Source organism: Apteryx rowi, unplaced genomic scaffold, assembly GCF_003343035.1.
Source record: "Apteryx rowi isolate R43461 unplaced genomic scaffold, aptRow1 scaffold_53, whole genome shotgun sequence".
Classification (NCBI taxonomy): Eukaryota; Metazoa; Chordata; class Aves; order Apterygiformes; family Apterygidae; genus Apteryx; species Apteryx rowi.
Genome location: NW_020450794.1, coordinates 2,909,131 through 2,930,915, shown reverse-complemented (window position 1 = coordinate 2,930,915; position 21,785 = coordinate 2,909,131). Strand labels below are relative to the sequence as shown.

The 21,785-nt window shown below is 35.3% G+C and overlaps 1 protein-coding gene across 2 annotated transcripts in view; it reads right to left on the bottom strand.

The window, feature by feature from the left end:
- Positions 1–21,785, bottom strand: part of GPCPD1 (glycerophosphocholine phosphodiesterase 1) — a 51,707-nt gene that overhangs the window by 16,532 nt on the left and 13,390 nt on the right. For both annotated transcript variants that reach the window (XM_026080658.1, XM_026080657.1), the window contains exons 3-13: positions 19,849–19,933; positions 18,389–18,470; positions 11,929–12,004; positions 9,787–9,828; positions 8,337–8,460; positions 6,768–7,020; positions 5,524–5,686; positions 5,302–5,434; positions 5,012–5,066; positions 2,883–2,975; positions 839–916 (exon numbers count right to left, since the gene is read on the bottom strand). In XM_026080658.1, the coding sequence (XP_025936443.1) occupies positions 839–916; positions 2,883–2,975; positions 5,012–5,066; positions 5,302–5,434; positions 5,524–5,686; positions 6,768–7,020; positions 8,337–8,460; positions 9,787–9,828; positions 11,929–12,004; positions 18,389–18,470; positions 19,849–19,933 (1,184 nt within the window). The remainder of the gene's footprint in view (positions 1–838; positions 917–2,882; positions 2,976–5,011; positions 5,067–5,301; positions 5,435–5,523; positions 5,687–6,767; positions 7,021–8,336; positions 8,461–9,786; positions 9,829–11,928; positions 12,005–18,388; positions 18,471–19,848; positions 19,934–21,785) is intronic.

Sequence of the window (21,785 nt, the reverse complement as noted above, 5' to 3'; positions counted from 1 at the left end):
CTGAACATTAAACCCCTCCTCTGCGAGACCCTAGACTGGTTCCAGTCAATTGCAGAGAGAGGACTGACAGCAGCTGATGTAGCCACACACTGAGATAGAATCAGGCTCAGTACAGGATCGACTCCCTCACTCCATTCCAATTCCCTCTCCAGGAAATGGAGGAAAGCAAGTAATTGTAAGTGAAAAGAAACAGATAATTCTTGATCCAGCCAGACAGGCATCTGGCTTGAGTGAGGACAGATAGCTCAGCCGGCTCTCCAGTGGCCCAGTCTCATCCCTTTTTTTGTAGGATAAAGAATTTCCCTTTGGAAGCTACAGTGATACCCAAAGGAATCAAAAACAATCATTTATAGTCAGTTCATCCAATCCATATTGCTGAATCATGGATGCTTCYGTGCTTCCAGAGGCATCTCCAAGAAGGAAGCCATCATAATCTGGGCCTCTCTTGTTAGCAGGGAAATATTAAAAACTAGATGCACATTGTGACTGAAATCTTTTTTCTTCAACAAAGATTCTAACACATCWGCTTTAAATGACTCCTACCACTACTTTCAGTCTTTTTCTGCTCATTTTTTAAAATGCTCAGTGTTAACAGATACTCATATAGATCTATGCAAGTCCATTGGTCCACCTTTCCAGCAAATATGAGAAATGAATTTGACCTAAGCTCTAAAGATGGTGCAAAAGTACTGTTCTTGGAATTATCTACTTATTCTACTTGTGCAATTTTTACAATTTATGCTCTCCCACACCATCTGTAGTTACTCCAGAAATCAAAGCTTCACAGCCAGCTCTAAATCCTACACCCAGCATATCGTATTAGCCAAAGTAAGGATACCTTCAACAACTGCAGCTGATCAAACGTGAGTTCTTTGACTGCAATCTCAAACAGTTCCAAAGGCTCAGTATCCAGTTTCTTTAAAGAGAAATATTACATAATGAAGCATCACTGAAAAGTATAAAAAGAACTCTATGCTTTTAAGATGGTAACATTAAACGCAACTCTTTTTTTTGTTCTTTTATTGATAGGGATACAAGGGACATCTTATTACAATATGAATAAGATGATCGGTTTTCAAGAGACAGAACATAGGCACTCAGAAACATAAAATAAGTGCCAATCTGAAAATCAGGATTTGGTCTTTTAGGGAAGTCATCATAGCCTTCAATGTTCTTTCATGTTAACCTTCAATAAGGGTTAGTGCATTCATTCTGTAAGAACGTGACCAGTTAACTTATTCAGGATTAAAAAAAAGCCTGTCAGTTAAGAAACGCACAGTAAAAATGCTCCAAGATAGTTCTGTTTATAATCCTCCCAATGTCTCAGAAATTAATAAAAGAAGACTAGTGTCCTGGTAAAACCAAGGCAGCCCCTTTTTCAAAGGATCTGGTGTCAAAAAAATTCTTTCAATCAATCCATTTTTCATTTCCCTTCCCCAGTGTAAAGAAATTCTTAGTCAACATGACAATACTGCTTCAATATACGCTGTACATATGTATCACTTGAAGAAAGTTCCATTACCACAACTGCTCAAAACAAAACTTGTTATAAATTACAATACTGCAATGTGTTTGAGGGATCGATGACATGGACTTAGTGCAAAGAGGAAAGAGAGAACATATCTTGCAGTCTATCCTTCCATACTATCTTTGTTTTTATTGCCATAACTAGACAGGAGGAAAACAAGAACAGAACAGAGTCCAACTTCTTTGCATTACTCTTGAATACTAAAAGTATTCTGCCCCTAACACAATGGACCAGAAGGAAGAGCAATTCAGTGTTTTTTAATCACTAATGCTTATGCCTATGGTTCTCTCTTTATTAAGGAGTGTAATGTCACTTAACTCTAGAAAAATATTCAATTGTTATGGTCCATGAAACTTGCGTGTTAAAGAGGTATTGTTAAAGTCTGTTCAAAGCATCTTTCAAGGAATGCTTATCTGTATGTAGTCATAACAGTACTACTCACTGAAAACTAAATTATGGCAATCTTGATGCTTCTGAAAACAGCAGAAATGTGTTTTGGTTTAAARAAAATAAAACAACTCATGAGGTAAGTGAGGGAAGGACCAGGACATTGGCTTTCAGCAATCATTTTGCTGCTTTTAGCACCTCTGTCTTAACTCCTTTCTTTCTATCGTACCAAGCAATCCCAAAGCAGATCTTCAACATCATTTTCTGTCCCAACGAGATGCAAAGTATCTGGTTTACCTCACGGTCAAAGGATAGTACAAAATGCAGAAGTACAAATGAGTTCAAAAAAGATTTAGAAAAATTAATGGAAGCCAAGCCATTTGTGGTTCAGGGAGTCCTTAAAGGGAGAAAAAGACTCTGGTTTCTTACACTTGTTTTCCATCCACTACTGGCTAATAGTGGGATACCTAACAAGGTAGACTTTGGTTTGATCTAGAAAGCATCTGTAAGTATGTAACTGCTTAAGGCAGGCAGACATTTAAATATCACTGTGTGTGCRGGGAATAATCATGTTTAGAATCACTTAATTCTCCCTCAAAAAAGAAACAACCAGAAAGTGGTACTCTAACAATTCAAAGGGTACCGGAAGGGGTACTGAATGCAGTGGAGTTGTCTCTGTTTTCCCTGTAAACCGTAAGCTAAATAAAAACCCTTAAGAATAAGTGCAATGTATGATCGAAGAAAGAATCTCAGATCATGCATCTGAAGTGCTGCTGTTACAACATCAAAAGGAAGAACTCAACTTTTCTGCTCTACTTTATGCAAATTAAAACTTTGCATACATTTAAGCTGCATATTTATTTCCATTCCACCCTTGATTTCCCAGAATTATTCCTAAGACACCTTGGAATTTTCATTTCAGGAATTATCATGCTTAAAAATGAAATACAGACAACATCTGAATTACCTTTTTCATTGCCATGCAACATGTGAGATCGTGATATACAATAGGCACGTGATCTTTAGAAAGATGCACATCAAATTCCACGTATGCTGCTCCCTACAGAGAATCGAAAAAATGAAACAAAACAAAAACCCATTAACTATTTATACACAAGGACTACAGTACCACAGAAAACTCAGAAGACAAGTTGCCAAATATTCACAGGTCCTGGCCATCAACCAGAAGTTGAATGAAATACTTGTAATTACTAGTTAAAATCAAGCTCAACAATGGATTATGAAACTGAAAAAAGAAATGTAGAAGAGTATTTAAGCTACCCTAATACAGCTCTGATACATATTGCTTATGTAATCTCGTAATTCTTCAAGTAAAATTCAAGTATTGTGAACTCTATTTCAGAGAAATGCCAGGACGACAGTCTTAAACATAGGTGCCTTCCCTCCCCCCTTCCTTCCCAATCAAGAGGTAAGTGAACAAGGGCCCATGAGCTTTTGTTTTGCTACAGATTTGCAGAGCTTTAGGGAGATATTCCAAATACTGAGAAGCTTCTGGAGCCACTTGTGAATAACACAACGGTAGTATGTTATACACATGTGCAAGAGCAGAAGTGGTTGGATCCAGTACTCTCCTATCCTTTTCAACTCTGTGTTCTTGTTTTCTGTTAAACTTAAAAGGAAGAAAGATTAAAAAGGAGCTTTAAGTATAATCTTTATAGAGGGAGACAAAGAGAAAGAGAGAGAGGGAGAAGCAGGGAGAGGGCAGCAGAGGGAGGCAGAAAAACATTTTTTGGCTTATTAGACTGTTTCTAAATCATTCCTTTGAAAATCCTCCAAGAATACCATTCCTCAAATTACCATCCTGACTCACATACTCTCCATCAGCACAGAAGAAAGATAGCAGGCCAGTTTGTTTTCAGCCCCTTTCTTATCTGCAATGTTTTATAGCAGTAGCTTTCAGCCTTTTCAACTTGGAAACGTTACAAGCATTTTTCTGGTGAGGCTGCTTCCTGGTTTACAGCAAGTTTCTGCCTTGAAGCATGCTTCCTGTGGACTTTTTAAGAGCAGTCCATAAACCTGCAGCGTCCACTCAGAAGGTAAGTACCATACTGTCCAAGAGGATCTTTTGGTAACTGGGGTCTTCATTTCCTCTGCAGTCAATGTATGCTCCAGACAATGTGTTCAAATTCCTCTGTCTGCCAAATGCGAGTGAGCTTTCAGTTCCAGCTCTTGGGGGGTACAGTGTTAAGGAACTGGTAGCCAATAAGCATAATAATCCAGAAAGCTCAGCTCCCATCCTTGAACAACTTCAAGGATGTTCACTAAAAATCCACATTAGTGGAGAACTACCTGAAAAAGAACCTTACAAGTTAAGAGGCAGTTGATCTAATAGCAATCACAGCTCTTCACTGTGAGAACAGGAGCTGGACAAGCAATCTCTGAACCTGCTTCAGACTCCAGCTACGCTCCTGCAATGCCTCGCTGCCTTCCTTGTTTAGGTTAGTCTTATCACAGACCACTTCAGTGACTGAGGTTTTTGGAAGGAATAAAACTGACTGCATTTCAATCACAGAATTTAAGCATCTGAAGGTAATATCCCCCAAATTGAGTCTCACCATAGAGTCAAAGTCCTTGTTGCAACAACCACTGGAATGAAAGATTATTTTACCCTACCAACTCATGTCCCAAGTATTTTTTCATGTTAACTTCAGAAGTCCTATTTTTGAGACTTCTGCATAACAATTTTAGGCACTCAAGCAGTCCCTGAGTAAGACCTCTGCCACCCATGAGTATACTAACAGACTTAGAAGAGCCAAGATTTTATTCACTTGTTCAAAATTATTCACAACCCTATGGATCTGCAGAGTTGAGATTCAAATTTTCCTTGTATGAGAACCAACACAAGAACATGTTGGATGGAAAATTTTTTTTTTGAGGAACTCAAGAACGAGAATCTAAACTGAGCTATTATTTCCCTTCATATCTCCCAGGGAATTGCCACAGTGGCTCCATAATTTGCACATAATTTTATACCACTACATTTAACATTTATCATATTGAATCACAAAACTAAGCATAGAAGTCAGCTAGTTTTAACTGCATGAGTACTGGGTGTGTACAAATGTGCATACATACATGACTAGCAGCATTCCTCAGAGAAGCGATAGTGTTCTCTTGAACTTTAGCAAGTCTGAAATAATAGCAATGAAAAAGGTTTTCTTAGCTGCAGGACAGCACAGAAGTCCATTAAAATAACAGAAGTACAAACTGGAAGTTTTTGTTTTACAGGATATCCAAATTTGATATTCAAGTGACTTAAATGATTATGACTTGYAGCTTTTAACTTGAAACTGGCTGCTTCTGCAATTGATGTCAGCAAAACGGAACATAAAAAAATACTCAGATTAAAATACAAATGAACTTACTTAGTTGTAGTTGTAGAATTTCCTGCTCCCCTGTGTCCAACGTCTAGAGTTGTTCTTGGTTTCCAGTACTTTGCATATGAGGCCTTCATATCGCAAGTGTATCCTTGTATTGGCTTAATAATTATGTAGTCCACTACAAGAAAAATACCAAGTGCTTCACATGTCAATTGAAAATGGATGATTTCAGGTAAAGGTGTGTACATCCCTTTGCATCAACTATACCTCTAACTTTTCCAATTGTCTTCCTTGAAATTCGGCTCAAAATAGGAAGTGTAAGAGTTCCAGCGCTCTTTCCCTGTTCTGCAATTGTGGATGACAGGAGGCAGGCAGAAGCCACATGACCTGGGAGCACATCTCCTTGTACTACTTTCTCACATACGTGTTCCTAAAATAAATAAGTAACCTGCGGTTATGTGTTTGCGAGAATGCTAAGAAACTCTTCTTTCTCATGGAAACCTTGCTCCTCGGGAAGATATATACAGACACTGATGTAACACACAAATCTCTTGTGCATTACAGAAAATACTAATTTCAGGCCAAAAATTGTTTCATGTAATAAGTGTGTTGCAAGTTATCACCAGGAATATGAAATTGTTGATGGAAATCTAGAAAGTCATGTACACCTATCTTTGAAAACTCTTAGATTTAATAAGCTTTTCAGACCAAAACTGCATACACGCAATATTCTATCTTATCAAAAGCCCAAGTCACGTTCAGGACAAAGATGAACTAGAATAATATATATGCTTAAAATAACTTTGTGACTTTGTATTAATTTTCAGGGAAGGAGGAGGCCGACGAGCATGCACAATGTATCTGATCATTGTCAAGTTCAGTATCTGTGTGGCTATTTTACAATTATTAGTGTTAAGTGATCTAACAGCATTTTTAGACCAAAAAGGGAATGCTTAAAAGTTTCTTCTGCATGAACAATATCAGAAGTTGTTTTCTTTTAAAAAGGACTTTGAATATTAAAACATTTCAGAAAAAAACTAGAGTGCAAAATAACTAATGTAGTGAGAGGTTGCAAGTGTCCAGTTTTAATTTGCACTAGTTAGTTTGGAGAAATGTCTGTTTATAACTTAAAATCAAGATCAAATAATTATAATTTAACTAGTTCATATACACATATTGCTTAGATTCAAAAAGGGTAAGCAAAGCTTATGTCTGGATGCAGGACAAAAATCAAACCAACCTACCTACATGCAATACTGCACACTAAGATTTGAGGCCATACTGACTTCTAAACAAGCAGAAACTGCAAAACTTTCAGTGCCGTACAGAGAAGACTCAAATCTCTCTGTACAAGGGGGCAGTAGTGAACAGTTTCCTAACTGATCTACAAGGGTCCAAAGGATTAAGAACATGAGTTAACAGCCCTTACTAACAATGGTATCTTCATAATAATCGCCTCCTTTAACTCCAGAAAGCAGACTGAGTTTCTTCCTAGTGGTAAAGATACATACCTCAAAAAAATCAAAGTTTAATTCCAAGTTATCAGGCTCCATGGTTTGTATAGTGTATTCTGTCCATCGATCTGGCTGTAAAGCATAACCACATTCTGGCTGAGAGTGTCGACATTTATATTCATTGTCACTTATTAAGGAGATCTCCAGAGTGTTTGCCATTTTCCGAGGTAAAGGAGGGGATGTTTTATCTTGGTCCTCTTCTTCCTCCTCATCGTCTTCTTCCTCTAGGCCTTCTAGAGTCAATTTTACTCTACTCATGCAGAAATACAAAACAGAAATTGTTAAATTGCGGAAGTGTCTTCAGGAACCCTGAAGAATTAGAAAAAAAGATTAGAGTAGAAGGTCATAATTCTGCTCACCACCACCATCTACAGAAGAGCAGTGCATACTCCAGCCCTTCATAAGGGTCAGAATTTGGGACTACCGTTGGACTAAATCCTATTTTAGTCAGGTTTTAGTGTGCTCAAGTCATTTTTGAAACTGGAACTTGGGTAGGTGTGAAAGTTGGGCCAATGGTCAAAGAGGCAGCAATCACTCCCTAACTGACCTTTTGGGCTGCCAAATAGACAACCTTTCTCCAAAGACTGATATTCATAACGCTGAAAGGCTAATGAGAAGCACTGAAAATAACAGTAATCATCAAGATCAACAACTGAATGTTTGCGGTTGCTGCTAAGCACRTGCTCCTTTAGTCTCTCTGAATATAGAGAAGGCAGGTAAGTGTATTCTGTTAGACACAAGATACACACTTCTGTTGGACAACTGTGGAGTTATAATGTCAGCTTTTCAAGACACCTCTGCAGATAAGAACAAACTGATGTATATATGGAACAACAGCAATTAGAGACTGCTATTATCTCTATATCCATGTTGACTGGAGATCTGTAATGCCAGTGGAGAATTAACCATACTTTAAATGGGGAGGGTCTGTATGTTTTGGGAGGGAAAAAAAGGAGAAGTAGGAACAAAAAAAATGGTAGCCTTCTCCCTCTCCCTTCCCCCAACCTCTACCAGCCCTTCCATTCTGCTTTTTGGGAGAAGTTAGGAAGAAAAGAATAAAGAAAAAAAACAAACACTGAATGTAAGAGCAGAGAACTACTTAAGAACTCTTCAGTTCCAGCCAAGAAGCAAGAAACATCAAGGCAAGGATGGAAGAAATATTTGTGAAAGAAGCCTGTGGCCTGTTACTTAAACTGTGCTGTCATATCTTCTTTATACATTTTTAATAGTTTGGAAGGGCAACTATCAGAAAGGCATGAACTGAAAAGTATTAAGTCAGCAGTAAAACTAGAATAGTTTTGTTTGACTGTTTGTCCTCCTTCAGAGAAACAGAGAAAACTCTTTTGACATTATATTAATAATAAAATGAGGAAACTGAGACATACTACTGATTTAATATTATCATCACACTTTTACAAAGTGTTTATATATCTGGAAATCGATTTGATTGTACATTGCTATTTGCAACCCAAAATATTAACAGCTACATTAATTAAGTAAAAAATAATCACTGGTGTTGAAAATTAACATTAGCTAAATTGCAAACTGAGATGAGCAGGCTCTTACCTAAACCTTGATGTTTTAAATTCCTTCTTGGATATTGAGACAGGTGGTTTTTCTGAATAATGCAGGCGTAATCTTATTTCCGTTTGACATGTCAGCCACCCAGCATCCACAGTTTTAACACCATCTGCCAAAAATTAAACAACAGAAAGTGGTAAAGACACCTTAATAACTTACTTTATTTTCTGAAGGGAGATCCACACAGTTTAATACACAAAACTTGCACTGCTTTATAAACACAGTTACTCTGGCACCATCTTCCAGACACCACACTTACAACCAGGCTTATTCAAATAGTATTTCCAAAGCAGTTGTTGAGCACATCCTTTCATGTGCCTTTCCTGAACTAGACACACATGGGCAGATACTGCAATTGCTGACTACCTCTTGCTCTTACATGGAGCCATCTTTCAAGGGAAACACATCGGAACACCAGCTTCTTGAGTTAACTGTCAGAAGGAGAAGGCTAATTCCAGTATTAATTTTATCCATGATATCAACAGCTAAGTAAGCTGCCAAGGTAGACAAAACAGTCCCTTGCCGTGGGATGTCTCAATACAAGGACAAAGACAGTCAGAAACTCTGAAGATCCATAAGTAACTTGAGACTCCCTGTTTCTGCTGAAATATAGATGTCATATTAGCTCATTGCAAACAATACCAGTAAAGCAGTGTAAGCCTGCAGGACAGGAGGTATCAATAGATATATTGGGGAAACAAAGCACAGAGAAGAATCCTCAACCTCCTCACCAAGACAAGGAGAGCCTAGAAGCAGGATAGTCAGGAGGCACAAGCTGCCAGACTAGAGGCTGAAGGAGACCTCACAGTTTTTAAGAGTTCCAGTAAAATGTGTGATTTGGTGAGGATGTGAAGAAAAGTGAAAACTTAAAGGCAAGTATGAGATATGATAAAGGAAAGAGTTAACCTAGGGGCTCAGGGATTGAGCATTTAGTGAGAGGTGGTTATATCTGCTGAAAGAGTTTTCAGGTGACACATGCACACACAAGAACATGAGATTTGAGTTTATGGGAGGCTTCTGTAGTTATGCGCATAACTGAAGAGTCAGACTGCGTTCATTTAGTATAAGCAAAGACATTTTTCTAGAGAGGAAGAGTTTTTTCTATGGCTAGTTTTAAAGAGAAAGCTAACAGTCCATTCTGTATTTCCAAATCTACAGGCTCATAATCTAGAGTTTGCAAATTTCAACCTTTAACATCAGMACATTGACAGTATTTCAAATTTTCTTCACAAACTTTTATTAATGCTAGAAGGCAGCACAGACTGAGTGTGAATTCACAAATGCTAGATTTAAAAACAAGTGTATAAGCAGATAAAGCAACCATTAACAGGTAATTTCTACCTAAACTAATTTAGCATTTCAAAATATTTTTCAACTGAAACACATAATCTTGTTAAAATTAAATATACGGTAATGATCAATATATCTCACTTACTATGGACTCCAAAGCATCCATCATCAATAGTTATTTCATTTTCTAGAATTGAAGGAGGGGAAAAGAACGAAAGAAACTAGTTAGTATTCATGCTATAAGGAATTATTGCCAAGTTATTCTACTTGTCCACTTAATTTCTAAAAAGTATATCTAACAAAAAGCAGGAAAAGAGAAATTGACAAAGAATAAGCATATTTATTGCAACCTTCCATAAAATTTATTCTAAATTCATGTTTTTTCTTAGTTTCTGCAAGAAAAGACAATCAACACAAGAAATGCTGTAAGATGTGCATTTTACCTGAAGTAATCTGAACTGCGGAAAGCAAGGTTGCATTTTTTCCTAGTTTGCTGCAGTATTTTGCTGATACTATCTACGTCCTGCTAGAATGTAAGCTATTTTTGTTAGTGTCTAAGACATTAAAGTTTCTTGCAAACATACAAGAAAGCTGCTCTGCACATTTACAGCTAAAGCTTCTAAATCAAGTTAGTCGCAATTAAAATGCTTATTTTGTCCATGTGATAGAAATCTATCCTAGGATAAAATATTCAAAACACTCATTTCACACTTACTTTTAGCCTTATCCTCTCCAAAGTTTTAATATGTGAAATCTTTAGGTACTAAGTAAACTCACCAGCATTAATAGAATTACAGTAATCTAAAGGAGTTATGAAAGTTTTTCACAGTGTAAATCTAACAAAATTTTGCCTCTACAGCCATTAATCCCATCTTTTTATAAGAAGAATAACAGTCCACCCCTCAATTTTTAATAACCATTAGGCAACAATTTTGTATCACAATGACCAGGTTTTGACCAGCATTAATAGCTTGTCATTTTTCCAAAAACCTACTATTTTTTATTGCACTTCTAATAATTGATATAATGGGATACTTTTTAATAGGAACATTTTTTTACCCAGCCTTCAAGTGCTAATATCCTGGTTTTCTATATTTTATTAAAGACTTCTTGTGAAGAAAGGCACTCTTTTAATGAAAGAAACCCTAGGGAGGTTCAGCTTGAATGATAAAATTAAGTTTTAATTTGATAAACTTAACGGTCTATTTAAAAAGGCATTATGCATCTTTAATCACTGCATTCTGTAGAGGGTGTTTCTAACATTAATTCAATTATTAAGGAGATAACAAGCACTGAGTGTTACTCGAAAAAAATTCTATTTGGAATGAAGTTATCCAAATTTAGTGACAAAGTCTAAACGGAGGGTAGACTGCTTCCCTAGTTCTTAATTACTGACAAATACAGAAAAATCATTTTGTTACAGGAATAGAAACCCTTAACTGCACTAATTCAAATGAAATAACAAAAAGCAGTAATCATGGTACTACTCACGATTAACTAAAAATTTCTTTAATACCATAGTCTTTCTAAAAGACATATCCTTTCAATGAACCAGAAGGTATTTAATAGATGTAAACTCATAAATGTGGAGGAAATAACATTTTCAATATCCCAGAGGAGAGAGTGCATAAAAAATGCCATCCTATAGCAGCATGAGAGATCTAAATTACAAACTGCATTCAAAGATTATTTCAGTCACTCTTATAAGAAAACAAACAAAAAAACTCAAAACTTTTCCCCGTTCAGAAAAGCATTAGAAACTTATAATGCAAATTGTCATGTCACCCTTTCTTCCAGCAAATTAAATTTCTTGTAATTTACCAAATAAGCCCATTCATGTTTCTATTCACATTACTCAATATACTTAAAGAAGTCTAATTACTTAAGAAGTTTTGCTTTAAAATTTTACTAATGAATTTGTATTTAAACAAAAAATGTAGTGCTTCATGCCCTCCCCCACCCCACATTTTCTCTGAAAAATAATATGGAGCCTTAGTCTCAAAGAATAAAACTTACAAAAAATTGTGCTAATTCCAGATTAACAAAAAAGCCCCACATCATTTTAAGGATGACAGCGAAGAATTTCAACTCCACTCCATTTTTAAGACATTTATTCGTATATATTTTGAGAATAAGGTCCATGTTGTGCAAAGAAAAAGTTTATACCTGTAACATGTTAATAAATTTAAGTATTTTAAAGCTATAGTTATCAATCCCACTATACCAATGTGCAGCATATTAGCAATCTTATGCATATGCCTCAAACAGATGCAGTTGATGCCCATACCTAAAGGGGTTATTGATCGTGGTTGTAGATGAGTCTCCCACGTGTGAACTATGACTTGGCAGGGACCACCGATAGTCTGTAATTTAAAAGTTAAATGTCTGCAATAATTTCTTTTGTTATATCTGATTTTCTAGCCATGAAACCATTTGGGATGGTTGTGAACTAAACTTATAGACTTACGGGGGAAAAAAAAGAGAGAGAGATGGAAAGAAAAAAAGAAAGAAAGAGAAAGAGAACAGATCAGGCTTGTTTCTTACCCCTGCAACTGCTGATGACACTATCTGATGCGTCAGGTCACACTACATATGACAAAACTTGTGACAAAGTCTGACAGGGTGGAGTTTAAATGTAATTATTAAATTTTTACTGTTTATAGCTATTCCGCTGGACTACTATACTTTCTTTCTGATACAAGAAATCAATTATCCCTGAATTCATTAGGTGTGTTTTCTTTTTTCTTAAGATACTACAGCAGCAATTCATAAAAAGAATTCACATATCCCTTTGATTCTAAAAAGCACTCAGCATCTGCTTGTGCAGTTAAAAGCTGCAGGGGTGCTTTCTCCCCCAAAATTTGCTCAACCAATTCAAAGTCTAGAATACAAAATTATTTTAATTGTGGTACGGAAGAGCAAATTATTTACTACCTCAGCAAGACATAAATAATCAGAGTTTTGCTAAATCATATGGAAAAATAAACCAATACCACAGAACATGCCTCACTTTAGTCAAAAAGTATCTGAAGAAGACCACCTAAGTCACTCTAAAAAGAAACTGTCCTTTTCCCTTAGCATTKCGTAGTTGTTATTATTAGTCATAAGCACTGTTATGAAATAGCTGCAGAATTTGCCATAGTGATGTTTTGAGCCTGAACAACTCTTGTTTCAAGAAGGACTAGGCTCTATTGCCCACCTAAGTCATATAAGCTTTAATGACAACTTGTCCAAGTAGTTCAGGATTTTGTTTAAATGATTTCAGTTCAACAGGAACATCCAGACAAGCTGCAAACTCAGCAGTGTAACTACATGATATCTGAATGCTTTGAATCTTACAGCTCAGTGTATCAATTCTTTAGCAGCAGATGGGATTTTTTGACCTATATCAAACACATTTAATCTACCATGGTTTTGGATGAGTTAACAGCAAATGCCAAATATTTAAAAAGCATTTAATAATAAGGGTTTGCTCTGTGACTCATTGCTAAAAGCAATTCAATTTTTCCAGTGAACTCAGAGGTATGTATTTCTAGAAGCCATGTCAGAATARAATACATATGCTTAAAGTTCAGTTGTAAAGACAGAATACATGCAAATACAAATAAAATGATACTACTGTTTTCAGTTTATTCATGTTATAGGGTAATTTTAATTAATTCCCCTTCTCTGCTGTTGCCACCATGCTCACTCTTATGGACTTCTAGCAAAACAACATTCATGTGAAGTTCCCCTTCTTCCCCCCTCTTTTTCAGCAGATTCACACTTGTGTGTCACAATCTCAAGTTTCCACAGCTGAAACCTTTTCCCAGCAGAGAGGCTACCACTTCCTAACACCAAGTAGTCTAGCAAGCTCTCCAACAGCGACTTCCAGGAACACACACACAACTTGTAGTTTGCCAGGTTGGGGAATAGGAATCTTTTCTAAAATGGATTGTTTTCTTCAAAAGGTAAGCAAAGGTTTCTACTTGTAGAAAAAAACAACATACTATATTAAAATACCAATAATACCAGCTTATTTCTTAAAGGATAAATATACTACTGTAATTGTGGATTTTAATTTTAGCTTCTAAAATTATGAAAGTGAATGAATAACATTATCCCCAAATTAAACATATCACACCAAATACAGTTAACAAAATGCTATCCCCTAAAAGGGAAACATCAGGCTGATTATGCATTTAAACCTAGGAACCCTCAACACTTCACATACTTAAAAAAAACACCCCAAACCCCAAAGCGGACAAGCAAAGCTGCCTGGAAAAAAGGGGCAATGGAAGAGAGGATGTGCACAAAATAAGACTGAGAGTCCTCTCTCAGTCTCTTCTCAGACCACTTTCCTGTTTATGGGCATTTAAATAATCTGCAGCTAAAATGTTTTCATCACAGATAACRGAAGCTGCTGTTACAATCAGGTTAAAGTACCAATACAATTTCAGTGGCATATATTGACCACACTTGAACAACAGCCCAGCTCAGATCAGCTTGTAGCAGAAGCTAATGATGTGTCACTCGATGTTTGCATTATGGTAACATTATATAAAAGTCAGCCTCTGCTATGAAGATCTTAAAAAACATCTACCCAAATGTCATGACAAGCATCGCAGTGGGCAGTATACTGAGATTATACTAACTGGCACTGTATGGCATGCATCTCTGTCTATTAACACAGAGAACTTCTTTTTAAGTAAATCTTGATGTTTATTTAATCAAACATTTGATACAACTTTAAAGCTCTTGGAGGAAATTCAATAAGTTTTCAGAAATCAAGTCCCCATACATGTGAGAAGCTCGAAGTCCCTCCAGAAATCATTAGATACTTTTGAAATGTAGGGTAAAATGCCTACRTAACATAACTTGGCTGCCACAAGTTCAAAATAGTTTGATTCACGCTCTGCATGAATTGCTTGGGTGCTCAGTACATTTCAAAAATCAAAGCATTTCTGTGGATGTTTAAATGAGAATTTAGAAGGCCAGTTTCAACAGTCCTGATCCAAGGCAACATAACAGATTACAGACATCAAGAAAAATAATGTATTCTAAAACAAACAAACAAAACCACCACCATTTACCAAACTGCACTTTATAGTTTACATCTTAAAACTATGTTTCAAGGATATTAATCTACTTCAAGAACATGAAACAGTTAAATGAAATAGTTGACTTAACTGCTGATGCTGAATTTCCGACAAAAATCTCTCTGGATTTCTGTACCATAGTAATAGACAATAATTAAGCACTAATCAACCAACAAGTATTTATGTAAGTAACCTCACAAGGCAACAACACATACGAGTCACCTGTCACAAAGTCCTAGGCGAACTAGAGATTTTACAGCTCCTGCGTTTCACATAACAGTTTAACACACCATCTGTTATCCCAGCATAGGCACAGCGGAGATGCTCCTGTGTTATTAGCAGGGTAACCAGGAGTTATTAGCCTGGCAGAAGCTTTACTAAGGCACTCTGCTATTAAAGAAATTACTGAGTCTGAATCTAAGTTTCACCTTTACTAATACATTCAAAGCACTAAATGGATTTGGCTTATTTACATTTTAGAAAATTAATTTAAATCTCATTTGAAACATCTATAGTTAAGTGATAATCTCACAAATTTGAAAAATGTTCACCAATCCAGTTTTAAAAGTTCTGCTACATCCATGGACAGCTTAGTTATTTCACACTTCCTTGAAAGAAATACCCCTAAACTTGAATACTTATTTACTGTATGRGAAAACAAAAATACAGAATATGGCTTAACAGAATAAAGTATGTATACACTTTAAAAGGTTTCCAAATATGTATAATGCAAATAATACATATTAAACATTATCCTAAAATATGAGATATACACAAGACTTAAATTCCAAACAAGACTTATGTAATAAATAAAAGGTGTGTGTAGAATAAAAAAACATGGGAAGATCCTCACAGTAAGGTAACTGGTATTGGACTATGTGTAAGTCAGGAAAATAAACTGGAGCAAAACTGTTTAAATTATGGTATTATTTAATCAAATGTATTTATTTACTTGTCTTTAAAAATGCTTAGGATGACTCTTATATTATCATTAGAATGTATACAACATATTAAAAGCTCTTTCCCTTGATATGCAGGAGCCAAGACATGCACCAATTTTATAGGAAAAAAAGTGTGTGTGTATATTCATTTATTTGTATTTCTAAATAAGTAGAAAATTATGAAATGTTAAATGTAAAATAATACACTCTATTTAAGTAACCATGTTCATATTGACACCAAAATACTTCAGTGCAAATAAACCAAACTTCCCTTGACATCATACTGTCCTTCAAGCAAAATAATAACTGAAAAATAAATCATACCTAAATGATAATTTTTTAGGGAGGTGAGGAAAATACTTTCCTATTTGTTTTTTCCTACATGTGTATTATTTTCACATCTAGTCTGTACCAATATTTTGGTTAATATGAAAATGTTTATTTCTCTGCATAAATGTACACTACCCCCAGGTTTGCCAACAGGCACACATATGTCTAATTGGCCTCCTCAAGCATCTTCAAAGATGCAGTTCCTACAGAAAGTAAGAGACTTTTTATTTAAATYGGCTCAGTCTTCAGGATGATTTACTCAGTTATATGGTGACAGATTCATACATACAGACTTTACCATGGATTTAAGACTACACATAGATTTAAGTAATCATCCAACGAATTAAAGATCATGATGTATAGAATTGCATGATACAAAACGTCAGCATTGTCCGAAGGACCATGTCTCAGAAGCGTTTCAAATTCTGGAGATTAATCAATGCAAAGCCTAATGAAAAATCTATTGATATAAAAATAATATTTTAGTTTAGAAATATCTTTTCCTTATCAGAGATATTAATGCTACAAACAGCTAGGTCCTCCTTATACTGCCTCATTTGCACCATTCAGTGTATTACATTCCTGTCAGAATGAAAGGATCCTGCTTTTTCATTGTTCTTTGAAGAAATTCACAAAAAGAGGAAGAAAACATTGAGGAAAAAATTATAGCTACAAAAAATTGTGTTTTACAAGAAACAAAGTCCTGTGGTCCTGTGCTCTTAACAGGTTTAGGTTAGACACTGGTAAGTGGATAACTGTGTACCCTGGCAATTCACATATTCTGTTTTGTAGGTGTTTTTTTTCTTTTTACACACAGTAGCTCTTTACTCTGGTCTTCCAAAAAATTCATACTTACCTTGGCAGACTCTGCATCACACGGTACATAAAGCGTGCACGATACAGAGCACCTACTTAAAGAAACACACTCACCAATACATGTTGTAAACTTTTGCAAATGTTAAAATGGAAACTGTGTTGTCTATGAGCACATTTTTGCCAATTTGTTCTCACTAAGTGTGCTTTTTCCAGCATGTTACTGCCCACATTTTAAACTTATGGGCATTTGTGAGAAATAGAAGGGCCCCATCAGAGCTGCTAGGCCTTAAAAACTGACCTGCTTCTGGCCTCAGCCCGACCTCAAAAGAATCTATTATTGGCCTTCCCTTCTTTTGCTCCAGAATAGTAATTTAAATGTCAGTTTAAGATGAGACTATTTCACGTGCTGTAATAAAAAAACAGGATACAGTCTCTTGTATTTCATTTCAAATTAGTATCTTTCACTGAGAATTTTCATGACACTTCTGTCAAATATATTTTCAGTGAAAGAAAGGCTAGTCCAGCTGATAAGAACTTACACACTCTTGACTGTAATTTAAGATGGTTAAAAGATACAGAGCACATGATTCTGCAACCCTTTTACACATTTAGCTACAGCCTTCATAATCTTGATTTCAATGAAGAATTAAAGCCCAAAGTGAACAGCTACAGGAAATTAATAGAAGTAATAGAGACAGCAAAGATAACTTTAAATGGTTTATTTCTTACAGTTATTACTAGTTATTAAGAAAAATAGCTAAAGAGTAGCTGCTCATTTTCCCCAAGCAGTCCAACACCTTTATGATGCTGTCCATCTCATCCCTAGTCTGAAGATCTTCCCCCATACGCTAATATGATTTCTACAGATCAATATATTGCCACATACATTCAACTCACATGCAACTTTGATATGAATATCAGTTAAAAAAAAACAACACACATCTGTGTGTGTTTCTTTTTTTTTTTAAATCATGCAAATGCCTACACACAAACCTAGAGAAAATACTGGAATGCGCCAATCTTTGTTTTATCTTTTCACTGGAAGAGGTTAACATGCATTAGCTATGCAGGACAAAAGCTAGTTAATACTTCTGATATCTTACCCAAAACATCTGCAATAATTAAAAAAAACTGTAATAGATTAGGCAGAATTTAAATAAAACTGCTCAAATTAACCACTTTTCTCCTGCTATTACTTGCTTACATGCTAGAAAYCCTTGCTCTAGTTAAGTCCGTATTTAATTATAAGTGTAGAAGTTGTTACAGTGCTGCTATAACAAGTGAGAATTTCCCCATATTGTTTAAGCTTTATAATATTGTCAGACATTTCCACTGGAATTTTTTAGAAACAGTAACACTGGTAAAAGACAGAAGATGACTTCACTACATTAATTAGTTAACAGTGGACTGTCATGTATTCTGAAAGTGTAATGTTTGTATTTTGATAAGCATTTTAATGTTTCATATGTTATAATTTAAGATTTCTTTCTAAAAACTGAAGTAAAAAGACTTTTCTGAATCAGACTTAAAGGAATTTTTCACTGAACATGAGCCAACTTAAAATAAAAATGGCCATACATACCTTAGGTTTTAAGAAGTACCCTTTAAAATATCGATACTGAACAGGAACTCCTCTAGGAAGTTTTACAGTAGTTTTCCATACACTGTGGAAAAACAGTTTTAAAAAATTAATCTTAAGTTTTCTGAAGTTTTATCCAAAGTTCTAAAAATGACTTTAGCTTAACAGCTCTGCTATCATCAAGAAAAAGATAACAAATTGGTTTTAATAGGACACAAACACTTTTTTGGAACATGGTTTTCTCATCTAAATACTTTTGTCAGTTACATACACTTCTCAGCCCCCCCCCCYTTTTTTTTTTAAGACAGTACAACAATACAACAAGAAAAGTAACAGGTAAATACACTGGCTTTTTTTTTTTTTTTTTTTTAAACTTTGATGACAAAATGAGTTTGCACCATGGTACTCTAAAACAGCTTGTGAGGCTCAACACATTTCACAGGTTACTGTTTATTAGGATTTTGTATTGCTTAACTGTTTCATCATTTTCTACAACAATGTTTCAGCCATTCCCTATCAATCCGAAGTAGTAACTGAGCTGTTCAGAAGGATGACACAACTGTAATACTTCAATACAGTATGCGACACTATTAGCTTTTCCATTAACATGAGAAACACTGCAGCTTAACAACTACCTCAGAGATATGCTTGTCCTAAGAGATCTTCTAAAGTAAAGTTCAGTGTATTACTGCAAGAAAGCTTTTTACAAGGTAACTTAGCCAAACATGCATAAAGCACAATAAATACTTAGGACTGAAATTGCACTTTCTAATCTACCGATCTGAAGAGCTATAAAACTGCAAGAATTCTCATCCTTGTTTAACAGATGGGGAAAACAGGATGAAATAGTTAAGGGACTCATCCAAGATTGCAAAGCAAGTCAATGACAGAGTTACAAATACATCCTATGAGCCATATTTCCTGCATCATACACTCAAAGAGTGATTGGCAGAGCATCACTTTAAGAAAATACTGAATTCTTCTGCTGTATTTAAACTTCCTTCACATGCACTCATGTTCATACACACACACAAACCACTTAAGATTTTAATGGAACTCGCATTTTATATCATCTTCTTCCCATTTCTTTAAAGCCACAATAATAACTTACATAGGTTAAAAAGAAAATAAGGWCTATAAACATGTCTTGTAACTTACTGTATACTTAAGTTATCCATAACTCTTCTCTCCATAGCAGCTTCTTATTCAAAGTATCTACAAACATACTACTGAAATATGCCACCCACAATTGTAGAAGCATCGTTCGTAACTAGAAAAGCATACCTGAAGTTACACATTTTATTGGACGCCTCCTAAGCTTGCATTCAAAATGTTCAAGGGCAAGACATGAAATTCTACAGAGTTTTACTAACAGTAGGTGTAGTTTAACAGTTACAAACTCAAAGAATAAATCTACTCCAGAACTCTAGCTACTTCAAAGGAAAAAAAAAAAAAAAACTTACCCATCAACATTTTGGAGGACTACTGCAACCTGAGGATTCCAATTTCCCAAAGCATTGCAGTTCCCGCATATTGCAAAAACCTCTCCTAAAAACAGATCATAATCATTAGCATTCAAGCCTATCTGGAATTAATAAGTACAGTCTAAATAATCAAACCTTTAAGTATTTTAATGGTATACACCAGAGTCACCCACTCAAGCCCACTCTTTTGGGCTCAGAAAGGAAATATTCCCCATYCGGAATTACAATACCGTTCCCTTTTCCATCATAAAGACCTCACTGAGAGAAGGACTAATAACAACCCCTAACTGTTAAAACAGTTGACTTCCAAACCCTCCTGCAGTAATACTGTTCAAAAATCTTTGGAAATGCAGAGGGCAAATTTTCACTGTAAAATGCTTAATGTCAAGCTGAACAGCTTTTTTATATAACATATATATGCACACCAAATACTAACATACATGCTTAAAAACATTAAGTCTTTAAAATCCACTTCAATAATCTAGAAAACATAGATAAAACAGGAGGTTGCCAACATCATCTCCAAGACAACACACACATTTAATTCTATTCCATGAGAAATACAATGAATTTTTCTGCTATGCTTTAGGTTTTTTATCGAATGTAAAAAATGAATGCTGTCATACAAAAAATGTTACACTGTCACACACTGTCTACCATAATGTATACACGCATACAGAAAGAACACACAAGATTGCAAGATGTAGTACAAGAATGCTTGATTCTGGAATATCCAGAAGTTAAAGTCCATGCTGCAATTTATCCTGGTTTTCAATATAAAACCTATATATATGATTGTAAGAACAATAACAATAATAAATAAATGCAACTGGAAAGCACAGATTAGTGTTTTGCTTTTTACAGGGTTTCATCAGTATTTTTTAGACAAAAGGAAAAAATTATGTTACAGAAGAAGGAGGAAATATGAAGATTTTAATGTATACTTATGCGCTATCTGCTTAACCTTTTAGTCTTGCTGTGCAAAACCTAAGAACTATCAGAGCATTGGAACCACTTCTAAATAAAATGTAGTAAAAGTAGTACTGAAATTTACTTCAATCTCTAACATGAAATGTCTAAATGTAAAGTTTCAAACAAATTCACCTTAAACTAAAGCCAGAAAAGAGGATTTCATGTTCTCAAACTGATAATGCATTAGTAATGGTGCTGGAGCCACAATAATCTGAAGATACAAAGAAGGTGAGCAATATACAGAGATGCACTACCTTTTACTAAGCCAAATGGTATAGCTGAAACTTCAAGTCTGAAAGAAATAGTCCCRAGGAAGTGCTTATGCTTCTAAAACTGTGTCTGTTTTTTCCAGSTATACAGGTTAATCTAAGAAAGGATAACACCAGGTTTGATTATGAAAGAAAACAGTGCAGACCCAGGGGACACGAAGAATTTACAACTCTCGGGAAGACATTAAGATTATTTGGTCCTAAAAACAGCTTACTAAAATAAGCAGATAACTGAGAACATCTTGCACTACAATCCATTTCTGCAAAATCTTTTGATTCATTAAAAAAAAAAAAAAAAAGCTTTTTGGATACTCACTGTAAGCACACAAATGCAGACAAAACTCAGTTGCGTGAATACACTTACTATGCAATTCATTGTATACAATTACCCAGACAGATCAGATGCTTTACCTTTTCCAGTCTGTACGGTAGCACATTTTGGTTTGKTTTTTTTGCAGGGGGAGAGGAAGGAGGATGAATGACCACTTGAATACCACACGATTACAAATTCTGACTAAAGATAAATAAGAGAAGCTAAAATTCTATTAATACTCCTTTAAAATAGCAACTTTTAGTACATCTTAGTGTACTGTAAAAGAATGAGGTCTGGCTTATTCCACAGCAAGTTGAAAGCAAATGCAGGTCTGCCATATACAGCTTCTATCATAGGAGGTA